At 41.1% G+C, this 22,356-nt stretch overlaps 1 protein-coding gene across 1 annotated transcript in view; it reads right to left on the minus strand.

The window, feature by feature from the left end:
• Positions 1-239: 239 nt before the first annotated feature.
• The window catches only part of ACO2 (aconitase 2), a 39,029-nt gene continuing 16,912 nt past the window's right edge, over positions 240-22,356 (minus strand). The window contains exons 7-18 of the mRNA XM_060245371.1: positions 14,246-14,350; positions 10,597-10,688; positions 9,884-9,989; positions 9,323-9,480; positions 9,150-9,223; positions 8,332-8,443; positions 7,586-7,708; positions 7,017-7,172; positions 3,759-3,950; positions 2,397-2,529; positions 1,600-1,721; positions 240-732 (exon numbers count right to left, since the gene is read on the minus strand). Coding sequence (XP_060101354.1) covers positions 595-732; positions 1,600-1,721; positions 2,397-2,529; positions 3,759-3,950; positions 7,017-7,172; positions 7,586-7,708; positions 8,332-8,443; positions 9,150-9,223; positions 9,323-9,480; positions 9,884-9,989; positions 10,597-10,688; positions 14,246-14,350 — 1,511 coding nt within the window. The 3' untranslated portion in view covers positions 240-594. The remainder of the gene's footprint in view (positions 733-1,599; positions 1,722-2,396; positions 2,530-3,758; positions 3,951-7,016; positions 7,173-7,585; positions 7,709-8,331; positions 8,444-9,149; positions 9,224-9,322; positions 9,481-9,883; positions 9,990-10,596; positions 10,689-14,245; positions 14,351-22,356) is intronic.

The following is a 22,356-nucleotide window of genomic DNA, read 5'->3' on the forward strand; positions in this document are numbered from 1 at the left end:
CCATTTCCAATCAGTCTTCAATTTAATACCTTAGCAAGAACCTAGATTTCACATCAAAGCCATTGTCCAAATTTTATAGCAAGAAGAGTCTTACAGTTTCCCATGAGCTGACAGATTTTACTGAGGTCACAGCCTGAGATCTACGGTACATTAATTCTAGATTCTTGAACTCTCTTTTTTACAGAAACAACTTGCAGGAAATTGAGCAGAATGCTAGTAGAAACATTGAGACTAGGATATGTCAGTCACAATCTTTATTTTGTTTGTTTTTTCACAAAACATTCTTATTTCATCCATTAACCATCAATGAAATGATTGGGCAGAAAAATCATTAGGTGGGTAATTAAATATAAATAGTAAGTAATATGGGACATCTAAAATGCATCAAACACAATGTAGGGAGCTAAGAAAGCCAGAACCTGATAGTGCCGAAGGAGAAGAAACAGCCTCCTATCAGTGTCAGCAAATAAGTACTGTAATAAAAAGGAAGCTAAGGTTACATTTGATCAGACATTTATTCCCAAGAAGAGTTGCAGAATTGCACTTTTATGAAGACAGCCATCAAGTCCACGGGATGTGCGTGTTTGTGCGGGTTCAGTGTTGCTGCAGCTCTTTCATTCTGTTAAGTGCGCTACCAGCTTTAAACCACTCAATCTGGGTCTCATTGAAGGTGTGATTCAGCATGATTGTTTCTTGGCTACCATTAGGATGCTTGATGATGCATTTCAAGGGCTATTGGTAAGGGGAAAAGGGGGTAAGACAAGTCTAGCTTTTGCATTACAATTTGATCCATAACCAGTAATACATCAACTATGTGCAATGCACATGGTCCAAAAATACTTTATTGTAAAAATTGAAATGTTGATAATAAAAACAGGATATCAGTGAAAACAAATAAAGCAACTTCCTTTAGACTCAATTCAGGTGGGTGGGTAGCTGTGTTGGTCTGAAGCAATGGAACAACATTTGAGTCCAAGGCACCTTTAAGACCAACAAAGTTTGTTGGACTTAAGCATTCTTGGGACACAAATAATTCTCAGGGTTTTTTTTTTTAAAGATAGTCCCCTGTGCAAGCACCAATCATTTCTGACTCTAGGGTGATGTTGCATCATGACATTTTCATGGCAGTTAGGAGGCTACATAAAACGTGTCTCCCACCAGCTCCTTCCCCACTAGCATTGAAAAATCTAGGAGTCATGGTAGAATGTAATAGCAGGACATCCCCTACCCCCACCCCCACAAACTCCTGAAATTCCTTGCCAAGGATCCCTAAGTTCTTTGTATAATTTTAGTGCAAACAATTCAGGATACAATAAGGAAACTGGAAAGATAGAGAATTACTCTAAGTTAGAATAAATACAGAAGCCCAAATTGTGACATTCTGCTCAAAGATTTCTGAGACTGCTGCTTTATTGAAAGCCTCTCAGAACTAGGAAAGCTAAAAAAAATGCATTTTAAAAAAGCTTATCTGAACACCAAGCTGTAGTTTTTTGGAATTTCAGAAAGTAGCCAAATATCTAAAGGGGAATATCAATGCAGCAGCCACTACAGACTAACAGTAGAAAACAAAGCCTCCTAATGAGAAACTGTGCTAATTACCTTTCCAGGAACAAAATCTTTCAGACCTACGATGCTCAACTTGTCTACAGGATGGATCTTGTCATAGTCGGCAGGATCAGCAAAGGTTAATGGCAAGAGACCTTGCTTCTTCAGGTTGGTTTCTGTTACAAATGCCAGGTTAAAGAGTCATCAGAATGTTTAGGATACACTTTAGCCAACTTGTGAGGAATAACTGAACTCCAGTTTGTTTCTGGGATTTTGGAATACAATTGAAACATCTTCTAAAGCACTGTCAGATACAAGGCCAGCGCATGTTTAAACAAGGATGCTAAGAGAAAGCAAATCTCTTCCCATTCTGCTTGCAAGTTAAAGATTCTGAACAATTAACTGGTTTGCCTACTACACTCCAATTTGTATATATCATCCAAGTTGAAAAAAACAACAGGTACAGTGTGTTTGCAAATGATATTTTGTTAGGAGACACTGAAAGCTTGAAGGCTGTGGATTATAGTTCAATGAGTATACTTTTCAACACATATAGGGCAATTTTGCATGTATTTTTTGGCAAAGTGAAAGGTACTCAGTCCTCTACTCTAGCTGAAAATGTACAGACAATGGCAACCCAGTGAGCACATAACACTAGTACAGCCATACTGTTAGTTTCTATGAAAGAGACAGAAACAGAGCATCACCACCTAATGAACAGCTATTGGTTTAAAAATGGGTCAGGGTGCACACACACAATTCTCCTATAAAGAACAATCATTACATAATTTAGAGGGCAAACTGTGAAGCCACCCTTAGCTTTCTGGTTGTTCAAAAAGAAATTTTCTCACCATGAATTCTGGCAAAGCTCTTGACTATAATGGCTCTTCCTCCTAGATGCCGTGGTTCCAATGCTGCATGCTCTCGACTTGAGCCTTCACCATAGTTTTCATCCCCAACAACCACCCACTGAATGCTTTGTTTCTGTGAGCAAACAAATGCAGAACAATTCAACACTCAAGAGATGGAAGGTAGTCTCAGGTAGGGTTGCCAAGTCCTACTTTTGTTTCAGCAGGGGACTCTGTTCATGCATGTGGCTCAATGACATCACCCAGAACTGACGTCATCGTGCCAGGGACACTCTTGGATTCAGGTTAAAAAACTATGGTGCCACAGAGTTTCTACCCAAATTCTAGAGCACCCTTGATGCAAAGACCTCACTTCCAGGTAATGTCATCATGCTGGGCATGTTGGGGGGTGGGGATCCCCCTGCTGGCCCCCAAACTGGGGGAAAATCCACCCCCAGTGGGAGGTTGGCAGCCCTACTAACAGGGCTTGTTACATTTGATGGAAGGTAGTCACAGGGATTGTTTCATTCATTGATTCATAGCCCTCTGAAGAAAAAGTTCACTATATGAGAAGCTATTTGAGGGCAATCTGAGGATAGCCACTGGAAATGGAGCTGGGTCTCTTAGCGAGAAAATCAGGAGTTGAATGTGCTTCCTTAACGTTCCAGTGACTGAGACACGTAGAGACATCTCAGTGGCTGTGTTCCCCCCAAAGACGCTATAACCTTATCAAAATAAACTAATGAAAATTAAATATTTTCCTATTTATAGCCAAACAGCAGCCATGGTGCCAATCTGTGGCCCATCCTGATACTATTTTAGAGGACAATTTAGATATTTAAAAATTGCTGCAAGGCCTTTATCTTGATCAGGGCCACAGCATGGCAACAACGGGCAATCTTGTCCCTTCTATGCCTTTTAAAGTGCCAAAACACTTCCCCTTCAATAACAAAGTCTAGTATGTCCTCATGTTGAATGGACCTTGGACATTTCTGAAGTTAAGTGCTGCTGAGTGAATAAAGGAACTGCAGTCAAGTATGTGTCTAGGCTATCAAAGATAAGCACGAGCACTAAAAAAAAATCTCCATTTCCAGATAGTGACTGGGAACTACCAACAGCTTTCTCCACCTTCAGCATGGGATTTGACTGTAGAACTGGAGACACGACCTAGCAGAGCCACTAGCTTCAAAGAAGCATCTAGTGGCTGGAAGAAAAATTGCTGCTTCAGCCAACATACACATCTGAACCGTAGGCAGATGCCGCAGAACTAAAAGTACGATTTCCATATATTGTTTCACTGAACAATCTTGAGAAGGTTGCAGTATTGGCAGCAGAGAGGCCAAGCCCCACAAAAAGAAGTCTTACCTTGTAGTAACGGGCTGTGTCTGGAACAGGCCCAAATTCCTGGGTTAATGCATTCCTCACCGAGTTAGCCTTGCCATTTTCAACGTTTACAGCTCCAATCAACAGGTTGTTTGAGATGTTATCCAGGTGGCCACGGAATTTGAGCCAAGGACCAGCTGCTGAGATGTGGTCAGTGGTACATTTTCCTTTCACCTGGAAAGCAAATAGACACAAAAAGGAGTCATGCAACAACCCCAAGTACTTTTCATTCTCAGTGGCACTATGAACATTAACTGAGTGCTTCTGAAGAAAGCTAATGTTCTGGGCAGATTGAGCTAAACTTCAGGTCAAGATAGATCTCCAGTCTTATTATTAAGATGCCAGACAGATGTTGGAAATGTAAAAAACATGAAGGTTCTTTCTACCATATGTGGTGGACATGTGAAAGAGCAAAAAAGTATTGGCAGATGATTCAACAAGAAATTTCTAGGATCTTGGGATATGAATTTAAGAAAGTTGCAGAGACTTTTCTGTTGGGATTACAAATGGAAAAATTTCCAAAAGAAGACAGAACTATAATTTGGTACTTGCTTTCAGCTGCTAGGACATTATATGTGCAGTTGTGGAAGCAAGAAAAAATACCAAAGAAATGGGATTGGATTGTAAAAGTTATGACATGGAGTGAAATGGACAAATTAACAAGAATTTTAAGAGACTATGATTTAGAAGTTTTTAAGATGGAATGGAAAAAGTTCAGAAGATATGTAGAAAAAGAGTGGAAAATAAAAGGACATTGGACAATTTTTGATAATGATTAAGTCTTAGAAAAAAGAATATTATTTTTTGTTTTTATTAGTTAAGGGTACCTTTAAACATTAGTACTTTAAGTAAATAACACCAGCGGGGGTCAAGTAACGGGGGGAGGGGTGGGTAGAAAGTAATATATGGGATAGATAAAATAAGTTATCAATGATGCAAGAAATATAATTTGTTACCATGTTACCAAATAAAATTTTTTAACCACAAGAGAGATCTCCAGTCTGCAACCTAGCCAGGAACACAGAATTCTATACCATACATTTCTGACTGCTTAGCAAACAGACAAAAACACACTGCAATATATAGTCAGTCCTAAACAAGCATCCTTACCTCAGAATATGCAGAGGTCTACATGCAGAATATGCAGAGGTTGATTGGTGTTTCAAGTATTTAGCTAGTGCAGGCGACATTTTCCTACTCTACATGTTCACAAAAGGGAGCTTAAGATGTGTATTTTCTTCCAGGTTGAAAAGCAAGCAACAGAACTTCTAGCAGTTAAGTTCTTCATTTTAAAACAACCTATCTTGAGCTCCACAACCCTTCCCTTCACACATACATACAAACCCATTACTAATTTCTGATTGATGTGACTGTGCTCTAGATGAAGTAGAATTTCCCAGATTTTGGGGGGTGGGGGGTGGGAAGGGGTCAGAACTTCCCCAGCAAAATTTTTTTGTGAAGGTGCCTTGGCTGCACTGAGGTGCTGATTTCAAATAAACTGAATTCCCACTCTTGTCCTCAAGTATCATCTGCCACTTGAAATTTCCACAACAAGGCTTGGTTGCCGAGCCTGCAATCATCTTCTCTGGGAAATCCAGATCTGGGCTGTTATCCATACCCCAGAAATATTCAAGTTAGATTACTGCAGTGTGTAGTGAACGCCTGCCACAAAACTTAAATGAGAATGTAGCAGCAAAGCTGCTAATTAGACTGGGTTGAGCAGCAGAATGTAACAATGTATCTAATTCTCAACATGGCCACATTTGGGGATGTTTAAACAGAGACTGGACCCATGAATAGGCAAAAAAAATCTTTCTACAAGTGTACAGAAAGCCCCAGGTGTGCGGAAGAATCTGAAATCTTAAAATACATTTTGGGGGAAGAAGTTAAAAACCCTCCAAAATAATAGAAGCAGCACTTGTAGCTTTAAAAAACAAATACCCTCTCGTTGTGGGGCTGCTTGGCAATGAAAACAGTATTGCCAGGCTTCAAACTTCAGTATCATTAAAAGGTAGGGGGAAGGGAAGGGCCTTCTTTAGGGCTGTTTTTGCCTGGAAGCAGCCACCAAGCTCTTGATACCATGTGACAGAAATGATATCACCCAGAGCTGCTACTGCTCTACAGCTGGCAGTGTAGTGTTACAGACTAGGTGACCCAAATATTAATTATCACGCTGCCATAGAAGCTCATAGAGAGATCTTGGGCCAGTTAAACATTCTCAGCCTAACCTACATCACAAGGTTGTTGTGAAGATATAAAGGATGAGTTCAGAAAAGAGACATGATAGAGCAGGGGTGTTGAACGCATTTCTTATGAAGGATAGATCTGACATAAATAGGACTTTGTGGAGCCAGGCCATATGTGTCATAAAATGCAATAGCCAGTAGTGGAGATATAAACTTTATAAAGGATACAAAGAAACACAATTAAAGATATTGATTTTTTTCTTAAAATATAAACAAGCTTAAAACTCTTGCAATGTTTTGTTTAAAATGGAAAGGTGGGATTTGGCAATGCAATTGTAAAATAAACATCAAGAAAAAGCACAAGGATCATAGCTGAAACTAAAAATATAAACCAAAAATTTAAAATGCTCTGGGCTTAGGAAAACATGAAATGGCTGGGCATTGCAAGCATCTCCTTCTGCCCCCAGATCTACTCAGATTGGCAGTGGCTCTTCAGTGTAATATCCCCCCCCCCCCTTTGGCTGTGGGGTCCCAGGTTAGAGTACTCAATAGGCATCAGTTCTAAGGTCCATTCTGCAGAGACATGCTGGCTCAAAGCATCAACCCTTTATTTGCAAGGTCACCAGCAAGGAACAGCTTCTAACTGGCCATAAAAATGCTGAAAAGTGAAACTAAGCTCCACTCCATTAAAATATATTGCAGACAAAACTGCAAGGAAAATACATAATGGGTTTTCCATTAAGGTATCTGTGCCCAACTAGACTACCCCCAGTCTATCTGGATGGGCACAGACACCTAAATGGAAAGTCCATTCCACATGTTCTTTGCAGCTTTGCAAGCCCAGAACTGCTTCCTGTGCATAGGTTTTATACTGAGGTTTTACTGTTTTATAAACCACCCTAAGGACTTGACTCTAAATGTAAGGCATGTTTACATTTAAAGTTTATATTACATTTTCTTTAAAATGTGTATGTTTGTAAAAAAGAAAAACCCCATCAACTGTGAAAGAAGCATAACCCTTTGCAATCCTATTGGGTTTCACTCCAGTGCTGACCTTGATGAGGATCAGCAAATCTTCCAAATCTTTGCCATCCCATTTATCAAAGGGCTCAAGAAGCTGCAAGCGCTGGCTGGTAGGGCTCACATCCACATGCTGGTTGCTGCCATCTTTAGGAGGGTATTGATAAGTGTCTTGTCCTGGATCAAAATCCTGGAAGCAAGTAGGATCCAGAGGTTACTGCTCTAAGGAGGAAGCCAATATTATCCAGAATGGAAAAGTTAAATTAAAAATATTCAAAGCAAGGCCTCATGTGTGTTGCAGAAGTACAAAGGAAAGCACCACCAAAGCCTGTCCTCCGCCATTAATGGGTCTGAGGCTCTTTTGATTTATTCCTTTATTTTCTTCTCCCATCTTTCTGCCTCTGTCCCACTGAAGTACACCACCATCCCTGTCCAGAGGGTCCACAACCCATGTTCTCTAAGGCACATTTAGCACATTCTATAATTTAGATTAGCTAAGCAAGCAGCCAGTAACACTGAAATGTTTCTAACAGTCACCTTTTAATAGTATTCCCATTCTTCATCCCTGGCTAGTAGAAAGTTAGACAAAAATAGTTAGATTACCATTTTGGGCAGCTCATCAGCATCAGGTGCCTTCAGTTTGAACTTCTTGCCATCAGCTCCTGTCAGGAAGTCTACCTCTGGATTGAACTTCAGAGTGCCAGCAAGAGACAGGGCTGTAACTATCTAGAAACAGACAAAAAGCCCATTATGGATAAACTTATTCCTTTCACCCTCTACATCTCCAGATTATTTCCCCTCAGTAATGTCTACCCTAGTTTTACCATGTTCTAGAACACAAACTAAATCACACTGGCACAAAGAAACACCTGCTGTGAAAGCCTCATTTTAACATGAAGTGGAAGAAAGGAACATGTACCAAACTCCAGAATCAGCCTGATTAAGTAAGGCAGTAAATCTTTTAGTGATTAGTTACACTTTTATCCCACCTTTCCTCCCAAGAGCTCAGGACATAGCATGTATTTTGTCACTGCAACTGCCTATGAGGTAGATGACACTTAAAGTGTGGTTGGGCCCAAGGTTACTTTGCAGCAGATTTTTAGACCCAGCTCTCCTCAGTTTAAGTTCAAAACTTCCCAGCTGGTTTTAGTTCCTTGATTTCAAGGGAGTAACTGCTTCTAATCTAGTTTCAGAGACCTGTGGCCCAAAGATTCATTAGCTAGTGTTTGTGTCCAGGGGAACATTTCCACACCATAGGAGGTTTTACAAGTTAGATCTTCATAGGAACCACAGCAGGACCTGTTTTGAATCCAACTCTCCTTGAAGCACAAGCTGGACACATTCCATACCTCTGGAGATGTCACAAAGGCATGCGTCTCTGGGTTGGCATCATTGCGACCTGTGAAATTCCTGTTGTAGGATGTAACAATTGTATTCTTTTCTCCCTTTTTGATATCTTTTCTGCAAAGACAGAGACATGGCTATACACTTGTCAAAACTAGCTTGGTAGCAGAGCATCTGCTTGGCTTGCAGAAGGTACCAAGTTCCATCTCTGGCACCTTCAGTTAAAAGGATCAGGTGATATGCAATGTGAAAAGCCATGACCTGAAACTGTGAAGAGCCACTGACAGTCAGAGTAAAGAATATTGACCTTAATGATCTGACTCAGTGTAAGGCAGCTTCATGGATTCAAATGTCCTGCTGCCACAAGAAAGCACTGTGGTGTGCCTAGAACTGATTAAACTCTTTCCTCTGTAGCCTAGAAGTTTTCTGGCTGAAATGGCTCGTCAAAAATATGAATCAAATTTCTTTTAAGGGCCTTGAGCAAGCCAGAGGGAAAAAAATATTCCTAAAGTTAATTAGGCAACCTGCATCCATGCCCTGCAATCCTATAGAGTTTGCTTTCCAGAGTTAAGCACATTAGGCAACAGCCACAATAAAAAGTCAAGGACCAAGGGGACCTTGAGGGGTAAAATATTGAGAAAAATGGCATGCATGCAAACAGTGCTCCCTCTCACAGTCACCAGTTAATTTGGGACTTCACCAGAAGAAAGATTTTTGGCTTGCAAGCATTTTAAAAAGAGAGGTGTGGGTGTATGCATCTCTATAAAAACCAAGTGCAGTAACATAGCAAACCCCCCCCCACCACCACCATTTTCAATCTTACCTGTCCCATTGGCCTATGCATGGCCCACATGCATTGGCAAGAACAACTCCACCAACATCACGCAGGACTTTTGCCTGAGGCGAAAAACAGATTTTGCCAACAGAAAAGCAATCAGTGTCTCACATTCCAAGCAAAAGCACATCACAATAAAGCACACTTGCAAGAATACTCACATAACCATCCCTTTCAATGGTAGCTCGAATCTGTTCTGAACCAGGAGTGATGGTGAACTGAGACTTGCACTTAGCCCCATGAGCTAATGCTTGTTTTGCCACTGCAGCAGACCGACCCATGTCTTCATAGCTTGAATTAGTGCAGCTCCCAATCAGCCCTGCACACATTAAGAACATCCAAGATAGTATGACTCCTCAATGTTCAGACCTAGGCATCTTTAGACTCCAGCACTGCAGAGCAACAAACACTGAAGCAAAACCAGTCCATGTTTCACTGTACCAGCACGCAATTAAAAAGCTTAAGCATGTTCCTTAGGGAAGAGGGGAACAAGAGTCATGGCAGGGCTGAAGAATTGCAATACTCCCCCGGAACAGATTGCTTCATGTTCTAGGCCAAGGAAACCCAACTGCATCCATATAACCTGCTAGTTTCACAGTGCGCTTGGATCCACAAAGCATTCTTCCCAACTGAAAGAGTGTTTCCACTGCTCCCAGCTTGGGATGAAAATTACTTACAACAAGAAACTGCAAAGAACTCTGCAACTGGAAAATGCTACATACCAACTCTGATATCCACAGGCCAACCCTTCTGTTCCGCCACAGTGCCAATCTCATTGACAGTGTGTGCCAAGTCTGGAGTGAAAGGCCCGTTGATAAGAGGCTTCAGCTTCAGGAGGGAAAAAAATCTCATTAGTGATTTAACAATTTTCTGGTCACTTTTTGAAGATAATTTAGCCACAGAACACAGAAATATTGCCATCATTATGCAGCACAGCTATCTCAGTTACAAGGAGAAATCCAAATCTAATGGGTGCAGTGACAAACTTGGTGGGAAGACACTTGAGAGTGGGATGAATCTAAACTCACTAGCCCATCTGTTTGGACTAGACTGTTATGACCAGTATTCCCCCTAAGCTGAGTTAGTGTGAGCTAGCTCACAGATTTTTAGCCTCCAGCTCACACATTTTTGTCTTAGCTCAGGAAGGATGACCCCAGAGCACAATAATTTATGCAGTAGCTCACAACTGTAATGCCAGTAGCTCACAAAGTAGAATTTTTGCTCACAAGACTCTGCAGCTTAGAGGGAACATTGGTTATAACACAAACTTATAGTCTTCTTTTCCCCCCAATCCAGTTCAATGTGACCTGAACATATTTGACAAAAAGTCTCTCTGCTAAACTACCTTTGAATATTGTGCTAAACCACACACCCTTATTGGGGTAGGAAACCTATCTTTCACACCAAATGATGAATCTACAAAGCAGTCTCTTACCTCATCAAGGTTAATTTCAATCAGCTGGTCATAAGTGCAGCCAGAATCAGGCTTTAAGTGTTCTTGGAATTCATCTGCCAAACTAGCAATCTCTGAAATGAGAAAGGAGAAGAATATGAAAGTAGGGCCATAGCCATGATTTCAAAGTTGGTGGGGCCACAGACAGGATTTTTTGTGGGGGGGGGGGCAGGCTATCAGTGCTGAAGCCAGATCCCCCAGGAACTATGGAGTCTACTTGGGAGTAAGCTCTCCCTGAAACCACAGTGCTGCCTGCCTAGTGGGAACCTCCACCAAAAATTCACCCAGAGGTTTTTCCAATGTCCCTCGCTGAGCCAAGGAAGGCAGAGCTCTTAAGGGGAAGGCGGCGGGGGAAGTGGCTGGCGGGCCTGCAGGGCTCTTGGGCAGTATGAGCCGAGATTGAGACACTCTAGAGGTGCTGCAGCTGGGAGATGGAGGCACTATGAGGTGAGGTGGGTGGCAGTGGCCAGTGCCATAATTTCCTCTTGGTGAAGCCCATCTTCAGAGGTGCTATCAAGGCATCAGGCAGGGCTTTGGTTATGGGTGCATGGGGCAGCAGCAGGAGGGGCTCACTCCTTGTCCTCTTCCTTGGAGGCAGGATCAGCCAACGACTGCTCCAGCAAGCCCCCGACAAAAGTGCCCTCACCCTCCTCCACTGCCACTGCACTGGGCTACATGGACTTCTCCCTGACACCACTGTGGGCCCTACCACCATTTGGTGGGGCCAGTGGCCTGGTCTTGGTCTTTCAATGGTGGGGGCCAAGACCCTGTGGGCCCCACCATGACTACAGGCCTGATCTGAAGTCAGCATGAAAACCCACAGAGTTTTTTTGTAGAGAAAGAGCCACACCTAGATTGGAGGTTCCAAGCATGTATTACCCCCGAACCACAAGTATACTTTTGAAAGATCAATAAAAAAAAAAAGGCAATCCAAGTCTTGCTGGATATCAGCCCCATACATTATCATTATCCTTATCCATTATCCTTATCCAAAGCGACTCTAATCAACTCTAATCAATAAGCGAGTCTAATCAACAAAAGCATGGATTTCACTGTATATTTACCATGGCACATTCACAGCTCCCCTTATGTTCAGCACTACCAAACAGCCTCCTGATACATAGTGCAAGGCTTCAACCCAGGCTAGAGTACAAGCTGATGCTGCCTCAGACCAATTTCACTAATTTATCATCTCTTTTTACTCAGAGGATTGATCTCCAAGGGATGTCTCCCTGTGTATTCAATTTCACCCCAAGAAATAAATGACTTGTGAGGTTGCAAGTTTTCTTTGGTTAAGAGACAAAAAGCAGTCTAATTACAGTCTTAAGGCCTTTCAACCCCCATTTAAATTCTTAAGTCTTTCTGTATACATGAATCATTCACACAGAAATAGAAACAAGAAACAAGGCAGCCTTGCACTATCAGCTCATTGTATTGCAGCAGCTCATAAAGCAGGTCATCCAAAAGCTCCACTGAAACAATTATCCAGCAACACAAAGCAAAGCAATGGATGTTGCCTCGCCACTGGGGAAGACTTCTCTTGAAAATTTCTAATAGAAAGTCAGCACCGAGAACTGAAGTCAAAAGGTCCCTGGAAGTGGACTGTTCACCTTCTCATAGGGAAAAATCTCTCTTCTGTAGGAAAGATGGCAGCTGCGTAACAACGGACAGGGAGACAGTGGGGCCCTTAGATGACCAAGGGTAAAAGGATTGCTGAAGGATGATAGGGAAATGGATGAGAAGCTGAATGCATTTTTTGCCTCTGTCTTCACTGTGGAAGATGGAAAGTGCTTGCCCACTTCAGAACCTCTGATTTTGGGAAGGGTGTTGAAAGACCTGAGTCAGATTGAGGTGATGAGAGAGAAGGTCCTATGACTGAAAGACAATTTAAAAACTGATAAATCACCAGGCCTGGATGGCATATATCCAAGAGTTCTGAAATGTGAATTTGTGGATCTGCTCATAAAAATATGTAATCTTACATTAAAATCTTCCTCCATTCCTAAAGACTGGAAGGTAGCTAATATCACATCCATCTGGAAAAAGGAGATCTGGAAAATTACAGGCCAGTCAGTCTGATGTCAATACCAGGTAAGTTGGTGGAAACTGTTATTAAAGAGATAATTCATAGGCACATTGATGAACAAAAGCTACTGAGGAAGACTCAGGATGGGTTCTGTAAGGGAAGATCTTGTCTCACTAACCTGTTAGTGTTCTCTGAGGGGGGTGAACAAACATGTAGACAAAGGGGACCCAATAGATGTTGTTTACTTTGACTTCCAGAAAGCTTTTTATAAAGTTCCTCATCAAAGGCTTCTAAATAAGCTCAATAGTCATGGGGGTAAAAGGACAAGTCCTCCCGTGTATCAAAAACTGGCTAAGTAATAGGAACAGAGACTGAGTATAAATGGGCAATTTTCACAGTGGAGGATGGTAAGCAGTGGGGTGCTGCAGGGCTCAGTACTGCGTCCATTGCTTTTTAACTTGTTCATTAATGATATGGAGTTGGGAGTAAGCAGTGAACTGGCTAAGTTTGTGGATGACACCAAATTGTTCAGCGTAGTGAGAACCAGGGAGGACTGTGAGGCTCTCCAAAGGGATCTGCCGAGGATGGGTGAGTGTGTGTCAATGTGGCAAATGAGGTTCAACGTGGCCAATGTGGCCCTCAAAGCACATTGGGGCCAAAAATCCGAGTTATAAATACACATTGATGGGGTCTGAACTGTCAGAGACTGACCGAGAGAGATCTTGGAGTCATGATAGATAACTCACTGAAAATAAGACAGTGTATGACTGAAATAAAAAAGGCCAATGCTATGCTGGGGATTATTAGGAAGGGAATTGAATACAAATAACCAGTATCATAATGCCCCTGTATAAATCAATGGTGCAACTTCATTTGGAATACTGTGTACAATTCTGGTCACCACACCTCAAAAAAGTTATTATAGCATTGGAAAAAGTGCAGAAAAGGGCAACTAGAATGATTAAAGGGTCAAAACAACTTTTCTTATGAAAAAGGCTAAAGTGCTTGGGGCTCTTTTAGCTTGGAGAAATAACTGATGGGTGAAATTATAGAGGTTTAACAAGATTATGAATGGGATAGAGAAGCTAGAGAAAGGAGTACTTTTCTCCCTTTCTCACAATACGAGAACCTGTGGCTATTCAATGAAATTGCTGAGCAGTCAGGTTAGAACTGATAAAAGGATGTATTTCTTTACCCAAAGAGTGATTAACACACCACAGGAGGTGGTGGCAGTTACAAGCATATACAGCTTCTAGAGGGGATTGGATAAACATATGGAGCAGGGGTTCATCAGTGGCTATTAGCCACAGTGTATTGTTGGAACTCTGTCTGGGGCAAGTGATGCTCTGTATTCTTGGTGCTTGGGGGCGGGGCCAACAGTGGGAGGACTTCTAGTGTCCTGGCCCCACTGGCATCTGGTTTTTTGGCCACTGTGTGACACAGTGTTGGAATGGATGGGCCATTGGCCTGATCTAACATGGCTTCTCTTATGTTCTTAAAAGTCCCAGTTTCTCTTACCTCTTTCTCAACCAAGGCAAGATAGTGGAAGGCAATTATTAACTTTCCACATGATTCCACCCCTTGGTGTGGCCCACATATTCTTACCAGCCCGTCCAGTCTTGTCCAAATATTTCTTCATACGGTGATTATAAGGGAAGACTGAAGTCGTGGCACCAATCTCTGCTCCCATATTGCAGATGGTCGCCATTCCTGGAGGGGGCAGAAAAACCCATATCACAAGTGTGACAAGCACCAAAAGCATCAAAGTCATTTTAAAGCTGGTTTATTGCCATCTTTAAATCATAATTTAGCTTAGGAGTCTAGAACACACATTCTGGCTTGTTAAATAAACATCACTTAAGAAACTTCTGCAAGCTATATATATCAAAGTCAAAACTACAATATAACTGAGATTAATAAAACTCTTCCTTCCCACAAAACTACCACTGTCTTTACTAAGAAAAAGAATCCAGCCATATTACATGACCATTTGGAGCAAGGCCATGGATCAGTAGTGGAGCATCTGCTTGGCATGCAAAAGGCACCAGGTTCAATTCCTGCCATCCCCAGTTAAAAGGATCAGGTAATAAAAGACATGATAGACTTTCACCTGAGACCTCGTGCCTCTCCCAGTTTTAGTAGATCATACTGACATTAATGGCCCAAGGGTCTGGAATTCACTATTAGACAGCTACACTTGTACCATTAAAAACCAAGGATATAATTTGAAATATTTATAAGCCACCTTTCTCCCTTGCAGAACTCAAGACAGCTCACAATATAAATAAAACATTATAAAAAATTAAAATATAAAACCCATAAAAGTCACAGTTTAAAAACTCCAATGAGGACTGCCAAGAAAAGGTAAATCAATCAAAATGCAGTCCTAAATAGAACTGTCTTCAACTTCCTCCTGAAGATTGTCACTGAGGAGGCCAAGCACATCCCCTGGGAAGGGTGTTCCATAATTATAGGGCTGCCACTGAACTCCCTTGTTCCCACCAAATAAGCTTCTTTGATTGGTGAGGCAGTCAGAAGGGCCTCTCCCTGTGATCTTAATTCTTGGGCAAGAACGTATGGGACAAGACAGTCCATCAGACACCCTGGTCTCAATCCATGTAGGGCTTTGAAAGTCAAAACCAACACTTTCATTTGGGCTCAAGAGTAGATCAGTAGCCAGTGTGATTGCTGTAGTACAGTTCCTGATATCTGGCCCCAACGAGTAGTCTGGCTGCAGCATTCTACACTAGCTGCAGCTTCCAAACCACTTCAAGGGTAGCCTAGCCCCCAAGTAGAGTGCATTGCAATAGTCCAGTCTAGATGTAACTAAGGCATGGATCACTGTGGCTAGGTCTGACTGATCATGGAACAGACACAGTTGTCACACCAGCTGGGGCTGGGCAAACACTCTGAGCCACAACAGCTCTCTGGTTTTCTAAGGTGACCACAATGTCAAGCAGCACTCCCAAGCTGCAAACCTAGCTTTTCAAGACAGGGGAGATCTTAAGTCATGTCAGACTAAACCTGATCTCTTTTTTTGAGAAAGTGACTACCTTGCTGGATCAGGGGAATGCTGTAGACATTGTTTATCTTGATTTTAGTAAGGCTTTTGATAAGGTTCCGCAGACTATCCTTATTGACAAGTTGGTAAAATGTGGTTTGAATCCTGTTACCGTTAGGATTGACAGATCGCACCCAAAGATTACTTGTGAATGGTTCCTCATCCTCTTGGATAGGAGTGACAAGTGGAGTGCCTCAAGGATCTGTCCTGGGATCTGTTTTGTTCAACATCTTTATAAATGATTTAGAGGGAATGCTTATGAAATTTGCAGATTATACTAAATTGGGAGGGGTTGCAAAAACAGTAGAAGACAGAAATAGGATCCAGGATGATCTTGACAGGCTGGAAAACTGGGATGAAAAAAATAAAATGGATTTTAATAGGGATAAATGTAGAGTTCTGCATTTAGGTAAGAAAAATCCCATGCATGGTTATAGGATAGGGGAGACATGTCTGGGCAGTAGTATGTGTGAAAAGGATCTAGGGGTCTTAGTGGACCATATGCTGAACATGACTCAACAGTGTAATGCAATGGCTAAAAAGGCAAATGCAATATTGGACTGTATTAACAGAAGTATAATGTCCAGATCATGTGAAGTGATGGTATTGCTTTGCTCTGCTCTGGTAAGATCACACCTGCAGTATTGTGTTCAGTTTTAAGACCACATTTTAAGAAGGATATAGACAAGCTGAAACGGGTCCAGAGGAGGGTAACAAAGATGGTGAGGAGTCTGGAGACCAAGTCCTATGAGGAAAGGTTGAAGGAGATGGACATGTTCACCATCTTCAAGTACTTGAAGGGATGTCATATAGAGGATGGTGCAGAATTGTTTTCTGTGGCCCCAGAAGGTAGGACCAGAACCAACAGGAGGAAATTAAATCAAAAGTTTCCAGTCTGACATTGGGAAGAACTTCTTTTTTTGTGACCAAACTTTTTATTTTGCAATATATCGGAATAAATTCATCTATTCAAATATACTTCTCCAATACATTACATATTTTCCTCCCCCCCCACTCTTATTCATGACCTCCGCCGGTACTTAAAACAAATTAAAAGCATATTAAAGGTAAATTCACAATTATAAAATCTTTAGAAAGAAAAAAAATTATCATTCACTAACCTTCTCTCTAATAATCACTTGGCACTTATTAAACACAACACTCATAATTATTAATTCAGTTCCAGAGTTCCCCCTATCCTAGTCTTATCTTAACTCTCATATATATATATTTACCAAATAGCTATGTTCTACTAATACTGATACTTTTATCACAATGTCACAATACCTCTTTATTATTAAAAGTTCAATTAATGTTGTCATACATTACTAAATATCATTCCACCCTTATAAAATTTTTACACGCCATGCTGGGAATTATTAGGAAGGGAATTGAAAACAAATCAGCCAGTATCATAATGCCCCTGTATAAATCGATGGTGCGGTCTCATTTGGAGTACTGTGTGCAGTTCTGGTCGCCGCACCTCAAAAAGGATATTATAGCGTTGGAGAAAGTCCAGAAAAGGGCAACTAGAATGATTAAAGGACTGGAACACTTTCCCTATGAAGAAAGGTTGAAACGCGTAGGGCTCTTTAGCTTGGAGAAACGTTGACTGCGGGGTGACATGATAGAGGTTTACAAGATAATGCATGGGATGGAGAAAGTAGAGAAAGAAATACTTTTCTCCCTTTCTCACAATACAAGAACTCGTGGGCATTCGATTAAATTGCTGAGCAGAAAGGTTAAAACGGATAAAAGGAAGTACTTCTTCACCCAAAGGGTGATTAACATGTGGAATTCACTGCCACAGGAGGTGGTGGCGGCCACAAGCATAGCCACCTTCAAGAGGAGGTTAGATAAAAATATGGAGCAGAAGTCCATCAGTGGCTATTAGCCACAGTGTGTGTGTGTGTGTATATTTGGCCGTTGTGTGACACAGAATGTTGGACTGGATGGGCCATTGGCCTGATCTAACATGGCTTCTCTTATGTTCTTATGTTCTCTTATTTTCTTACACAAAGAGTTATCTTTCAATAACCCTTTCTCTAAAATTCACTTAGTATTTATTAAACATAAAACTCAAAGTTATAAAATCAACTCCGGAATTCCAGCTGTCTTAATCTTATCTTAACTCATATATGCATAATTACCATGTAACTATATCCTACTAACACAATAATCACGATTCTTCATTATCATTTAAAGTTCAATTAATGTTGTCATAAACTACTAAATGACTCTTCACCCTCCATTGCATTTCCATGTAACTTTGGAATTTACTCCAGTCTTCTTTAAACTTCTCCAAATTGTTGTCTTTTAAGATTCTAGTAAGTTTGTCCATTTCACTCCAGTTAAGAACCTTTAAGACCCAGTCCCATTTTTCAGGTATTCTGTCTTGCTTCCACATTTGCGCATACAATGTTCTCGCAGCTGAAAGCAAATACCACAACAATGTTCTGGCTTGCTTCGGAAAGCTTTCCATTTGTAATCCCACCAGAAAGACATCTGGTGCTCTCTTAATATTATAACCCAAGATTTTCGAAATCTCCTGTTGAATCATTGTCCAAAATTGTTTCGCCTTTTCACAAGTCCACCACATGTGGTAGAAAGAACCTTCATGTTTTTTACATTTCCAACACCTAACTGAAGCTTGATTACTCATTTTTGATACCTTTTTAGGTGTCATGTACCATCTGTACAGCATTTTGAAGCAGTTCTCTTTTATGTTATAGCACGTTGATATTTTCATTGAATTCTTCCATAGGTGTTCCCACGTCTCCATCTGTATTTCTTTATTAAAATTAATCGCCCATTTAATCATTTGAGGCTTCACCACCTCTTCTTCTGTAGACCATTTCAATAACAGTTTATATATCCTTGAGATCAATTTTTCATTCTCGCCCAACAGCATTTTCTCCATTTCTGTTTTCTCTCGTCTTATACCTGTGCTCTTAATGTTTTTCTCTATCAAGCTTTTAATTTGTAACAGCTGGAACCAATCAAATTTGTCCTGCAGTTCTTCAACCGATTTCATTTCAACTTTGCCCCCCTTAAACTTTAGCAGTTGTTTGTATGATACCCATTTCCCTTCCCTTACACTTTGCGGCATACTTATTACTTCTGTTGGCACAGTCCAAAGTGGTTTCCTCTCATCTCCGTACTTACTATATTTTTTCCAATTATTCAGCAAACTCCTCCTTATATAGTGATGTGAGAAAAACCCATCCATCTTCTCTTTCCCGTAATACATATATGCATGCCAGCCAAAGATATTTCCATGTCCTTCTAGCCTTAATAATTTTTTGTTGATCAAAGTCATCCATTCCTTAATCCATACCAAACAAACTGCATCATGATATAGCATTAAATCAGGTAGTTGGAAGCCGCCTCTTTCTTTCGCATCTGTTAAGATTTTCATTTTGATTCTTGGTTTCTTGCCCGCCCAAATAAACTCTGAAATCTTTCTTTGCCACAGGTTAAATTGTTTCTTATCTTTCACTATTGGGATAGTTTGAAATAAAAACATCATCCTTGGTAGAACATTCATTTTAACTGCAGATATCCTCCCCAGCATAGACATGTTTAATTTATTCCATTTTAACATATCACCTTCTATTTTATGCCAGAGCTTTTCATAATTGTTCTTATATAAGTCAATGTTTTTCATCGTCATCTCCACACCTAAATATTTTACTTTGGAAGCAACTTCACATCCAGTGGCATTTTGTAATTCTTTCTGTTTGTTTAGTGTCAGATTCTTAGTAAGGATCTTCGATTTTTCTTTATTAATATAAAAGCCAGCTATCTCACCATACTCTTTAATTTTCTTTAACAACAAAGGCATCGTTTGTACTGGGTTCTCATTAATAATCACATCATCTGTAAAGGCTCTGTATTTATAGGAAAAACCTTTCAACTTCAATCCCTCTATTTCACTGTCTTCATCAATTTGAGTCAACAAGACCTCTAGGGTCATTATAAACAACAATGGAGATAGAGGGCAACCTTGTCTTGTGCCTTTGCTGATCTTCAGTTGTTCAGTTAAGTCAGAATTCACACAGAGTTTTGTCTGTTGTTCTGTATATATTGCTTTGGTCATCCTTATAAAATCATCTCCTAATTTCATTTTCTCCATAACTGCAAACATAAAGTCCCAGTTAAGATTATCAAAAGCTTTTTCCGCATCCGCAAAAAATAAAGCCACCTCCTTTTCTGGATGTTTTTCGTAATATTCAACAATGTCTATTACATTTCTGATGTTATCCCTTATTTGCCTCCTAGGGAGAAAGCCTGCTTGTTCTTCCTGAATAGAAATGTTTAAATGCTGTTTGAGTCTTTCCGCTAGAATTCTAGCAAATATTTTGTAATCATTATTCAGTAGTGAAATCGGTCTATAGTTTTTAACATTTGTGGAGTCTCTTTCTTCTTTCGGTATTAATGAAATAACAGCTTTTTTCCAGGAATCTGGTACCTTCCCCTCTTCTCTAATACAGTTCATCAGCTTTTGCATTTTGGGTACTAGTACATCCACCAAGACTTTATAAAATTTTGCTGAAAAGCCGTCTGGACCCGGAGCTTTCCCTAATTTCATTGAACAAATCGCTGCTTCAATTTCAACCTTCTCAATTGGATTATTCAAAAGAACTTCTTGACAGTTAGAGTGGTTCCTCAGTGGAACAGGATTCCTCAGAAGGTGGTGGGCTCTCCTTCTTAGGAGGTTTTTAAATAGAGGCTGGATGGCCATCTGACAGCAATGCAGATCCTGTGCATTTGGGGGGGGGGCGGTATTTGTGAACTTCCTGCATTGTGCAGGGAGTTGGACGAGATGACCATGAAGATCCCTTCCAGCTCTATGATTCTATGATTCTAAGTCACTGGTCTGTGTCTGTCTTGTCAGGATTAAGTTTCAGCTTGCTCACCCTCAACCAGCCCATTACTGATTCCAAGCACAAGTTCAGAACATCAAAAGCATGCTTGGAATTCAGGGGGAAAGCAAGGTAGAACTGCATATCATTGGCATATTGGTGACATCACAGCCCATACCTCCTGATGGCCTCTCCCAGTGGCTTCATATGGATATTAAATAGCATGGAAGTAAGATGGATCCCTGCAGCAACCCACAGGTCATCATGGGGAAGAGCAGGAATCCTTGAACACCACCTTCCAAGAGTGACCCCCCACCCCCCGGGGAAGAACTTCAACCACTGTAGTACAGTGCTGCTTATTCCCAGTGCTGAGAGTCTACTCAGTAGGATACTATGGGCAACAGTACTAAAGACTGCTGAGAGATCCAACAAAACTAGCAGGATCACATTCCCCCTGTCTAATTCTCCATAGGGATCATCAGCCAAGGCAATCAAAGCAGTCTCTGTACCAAATCCTGGCCTGAAGCTAGATTGAAATGGGTCCAGACATAAATAATTCAGACAGTTCTTGCTCTATGCTGGTCCCATTATGGTTGCTGGAATTGCTACAGCAATGAACTGCACCAAATCAGTGCCATTTAAGAACCGCCCTGGGGTGTCACTGAAGTAGATAACTTTTTATTTGGCTTATTTCCTGTTTTTTTTGGTCTACAAGGTCCTCAGAGTTGCTGTAAAGTTTTAAAAATACAGTATTAACTTCTTTCTTCTATTCCCAATTAGGGATGTGCAATTTTTTTCCATGGGATTTTCTGGTTCAGATCTGTGGGTTTGAGTCTATTGGGATCTAAACCACACTGCAGGAGAAGCTGGCTCCAGGATCTGTATGCAGCAGGGAGGTCTCTCCCCACTGAATGCAGACTTGGCTGGGAGGGTTTCTCCTGCAGCATGGTTTAAACTGCGCAGCAGGAAAAGCCAGCCCCGGGATCTGCTGCCCCACAGCTAGCAGACTGTTCCCTGAAGCACATCAGCTTCTGGGAATGGTTTTAGCCCCAGCCCCAAGCCAGCAGGAACAGTCTGCTTTTCCCAGCACAGCAGATCCTCAGGCTGTCTTTTGCAGTCCCTTTAAACTTTAAAAACAACTGAATAATAATAATAATAATAATAATAATAATATATCCAAGATATTCTTGCCCCCCACTCCCAGTTTTCCCCAGAAACTCCAGATACATTTGGGAAGCCAAAATATACCCAGAAAATACCAATAAGTTATTTTGGGGTGCATTTTTTACTTCAGTAGATCTGAATTCACACATGCCTTCGCAATATATTAGCTGCCTGCTCCTCTGCTTCAAATCTTATTTTGTTGGTGGCTTCAGACTGATAGCTGCTAAACTGTGCATGCTCCAGCCCCCCATTCACAAGAGTAAAGATCTTTCATGATCTGGAAGGCAAATGTCATTCTGCCTCAGATCTTAGTTTGATGGTCATTACAGTACAAGTGGCTGCTGGGTGTTATGAGCTCCTCCAAAAAGGAGTGGAGAACTTTAATGCCTTGTTGATGCATCAGTGGCCACCTGCTTCAAGAATAACCCCTTTCTTTGCCTCTTTGCTGTGCACCCTACTACCTGTGGGTTGGACCTGTGCCCGTCCTGGCTTACAAAAGCTAGCCAGGAATCGCTACGTGAGCCACTGAAGGCTATTGTCAACAGATCCCTCTTAGAAGGGATCTTTCTCACACCTCTTAAAGGGGCTATGGTCTATCCCCTCTTGAAAAAACCATCTGCAGACCC

This window comes from Heteronotia binoei, chromosome 8, assembly GCF_032191835.1.
Source record: "Heteronotia binoei isolate CCM8104 ecotype False Entrance Well chromosome 8, APGP_CSIRO_Hbin_v1, whole genome shotgun sequence".
In the NCBI taxonomy this organism is placed as follows: domain Eukaryota; kingdom Metazoa; phylum Chordata; class Lepidosauria; order Squamata; family Gekkonidae; genus Heteronotia; species Heteronotia binoei.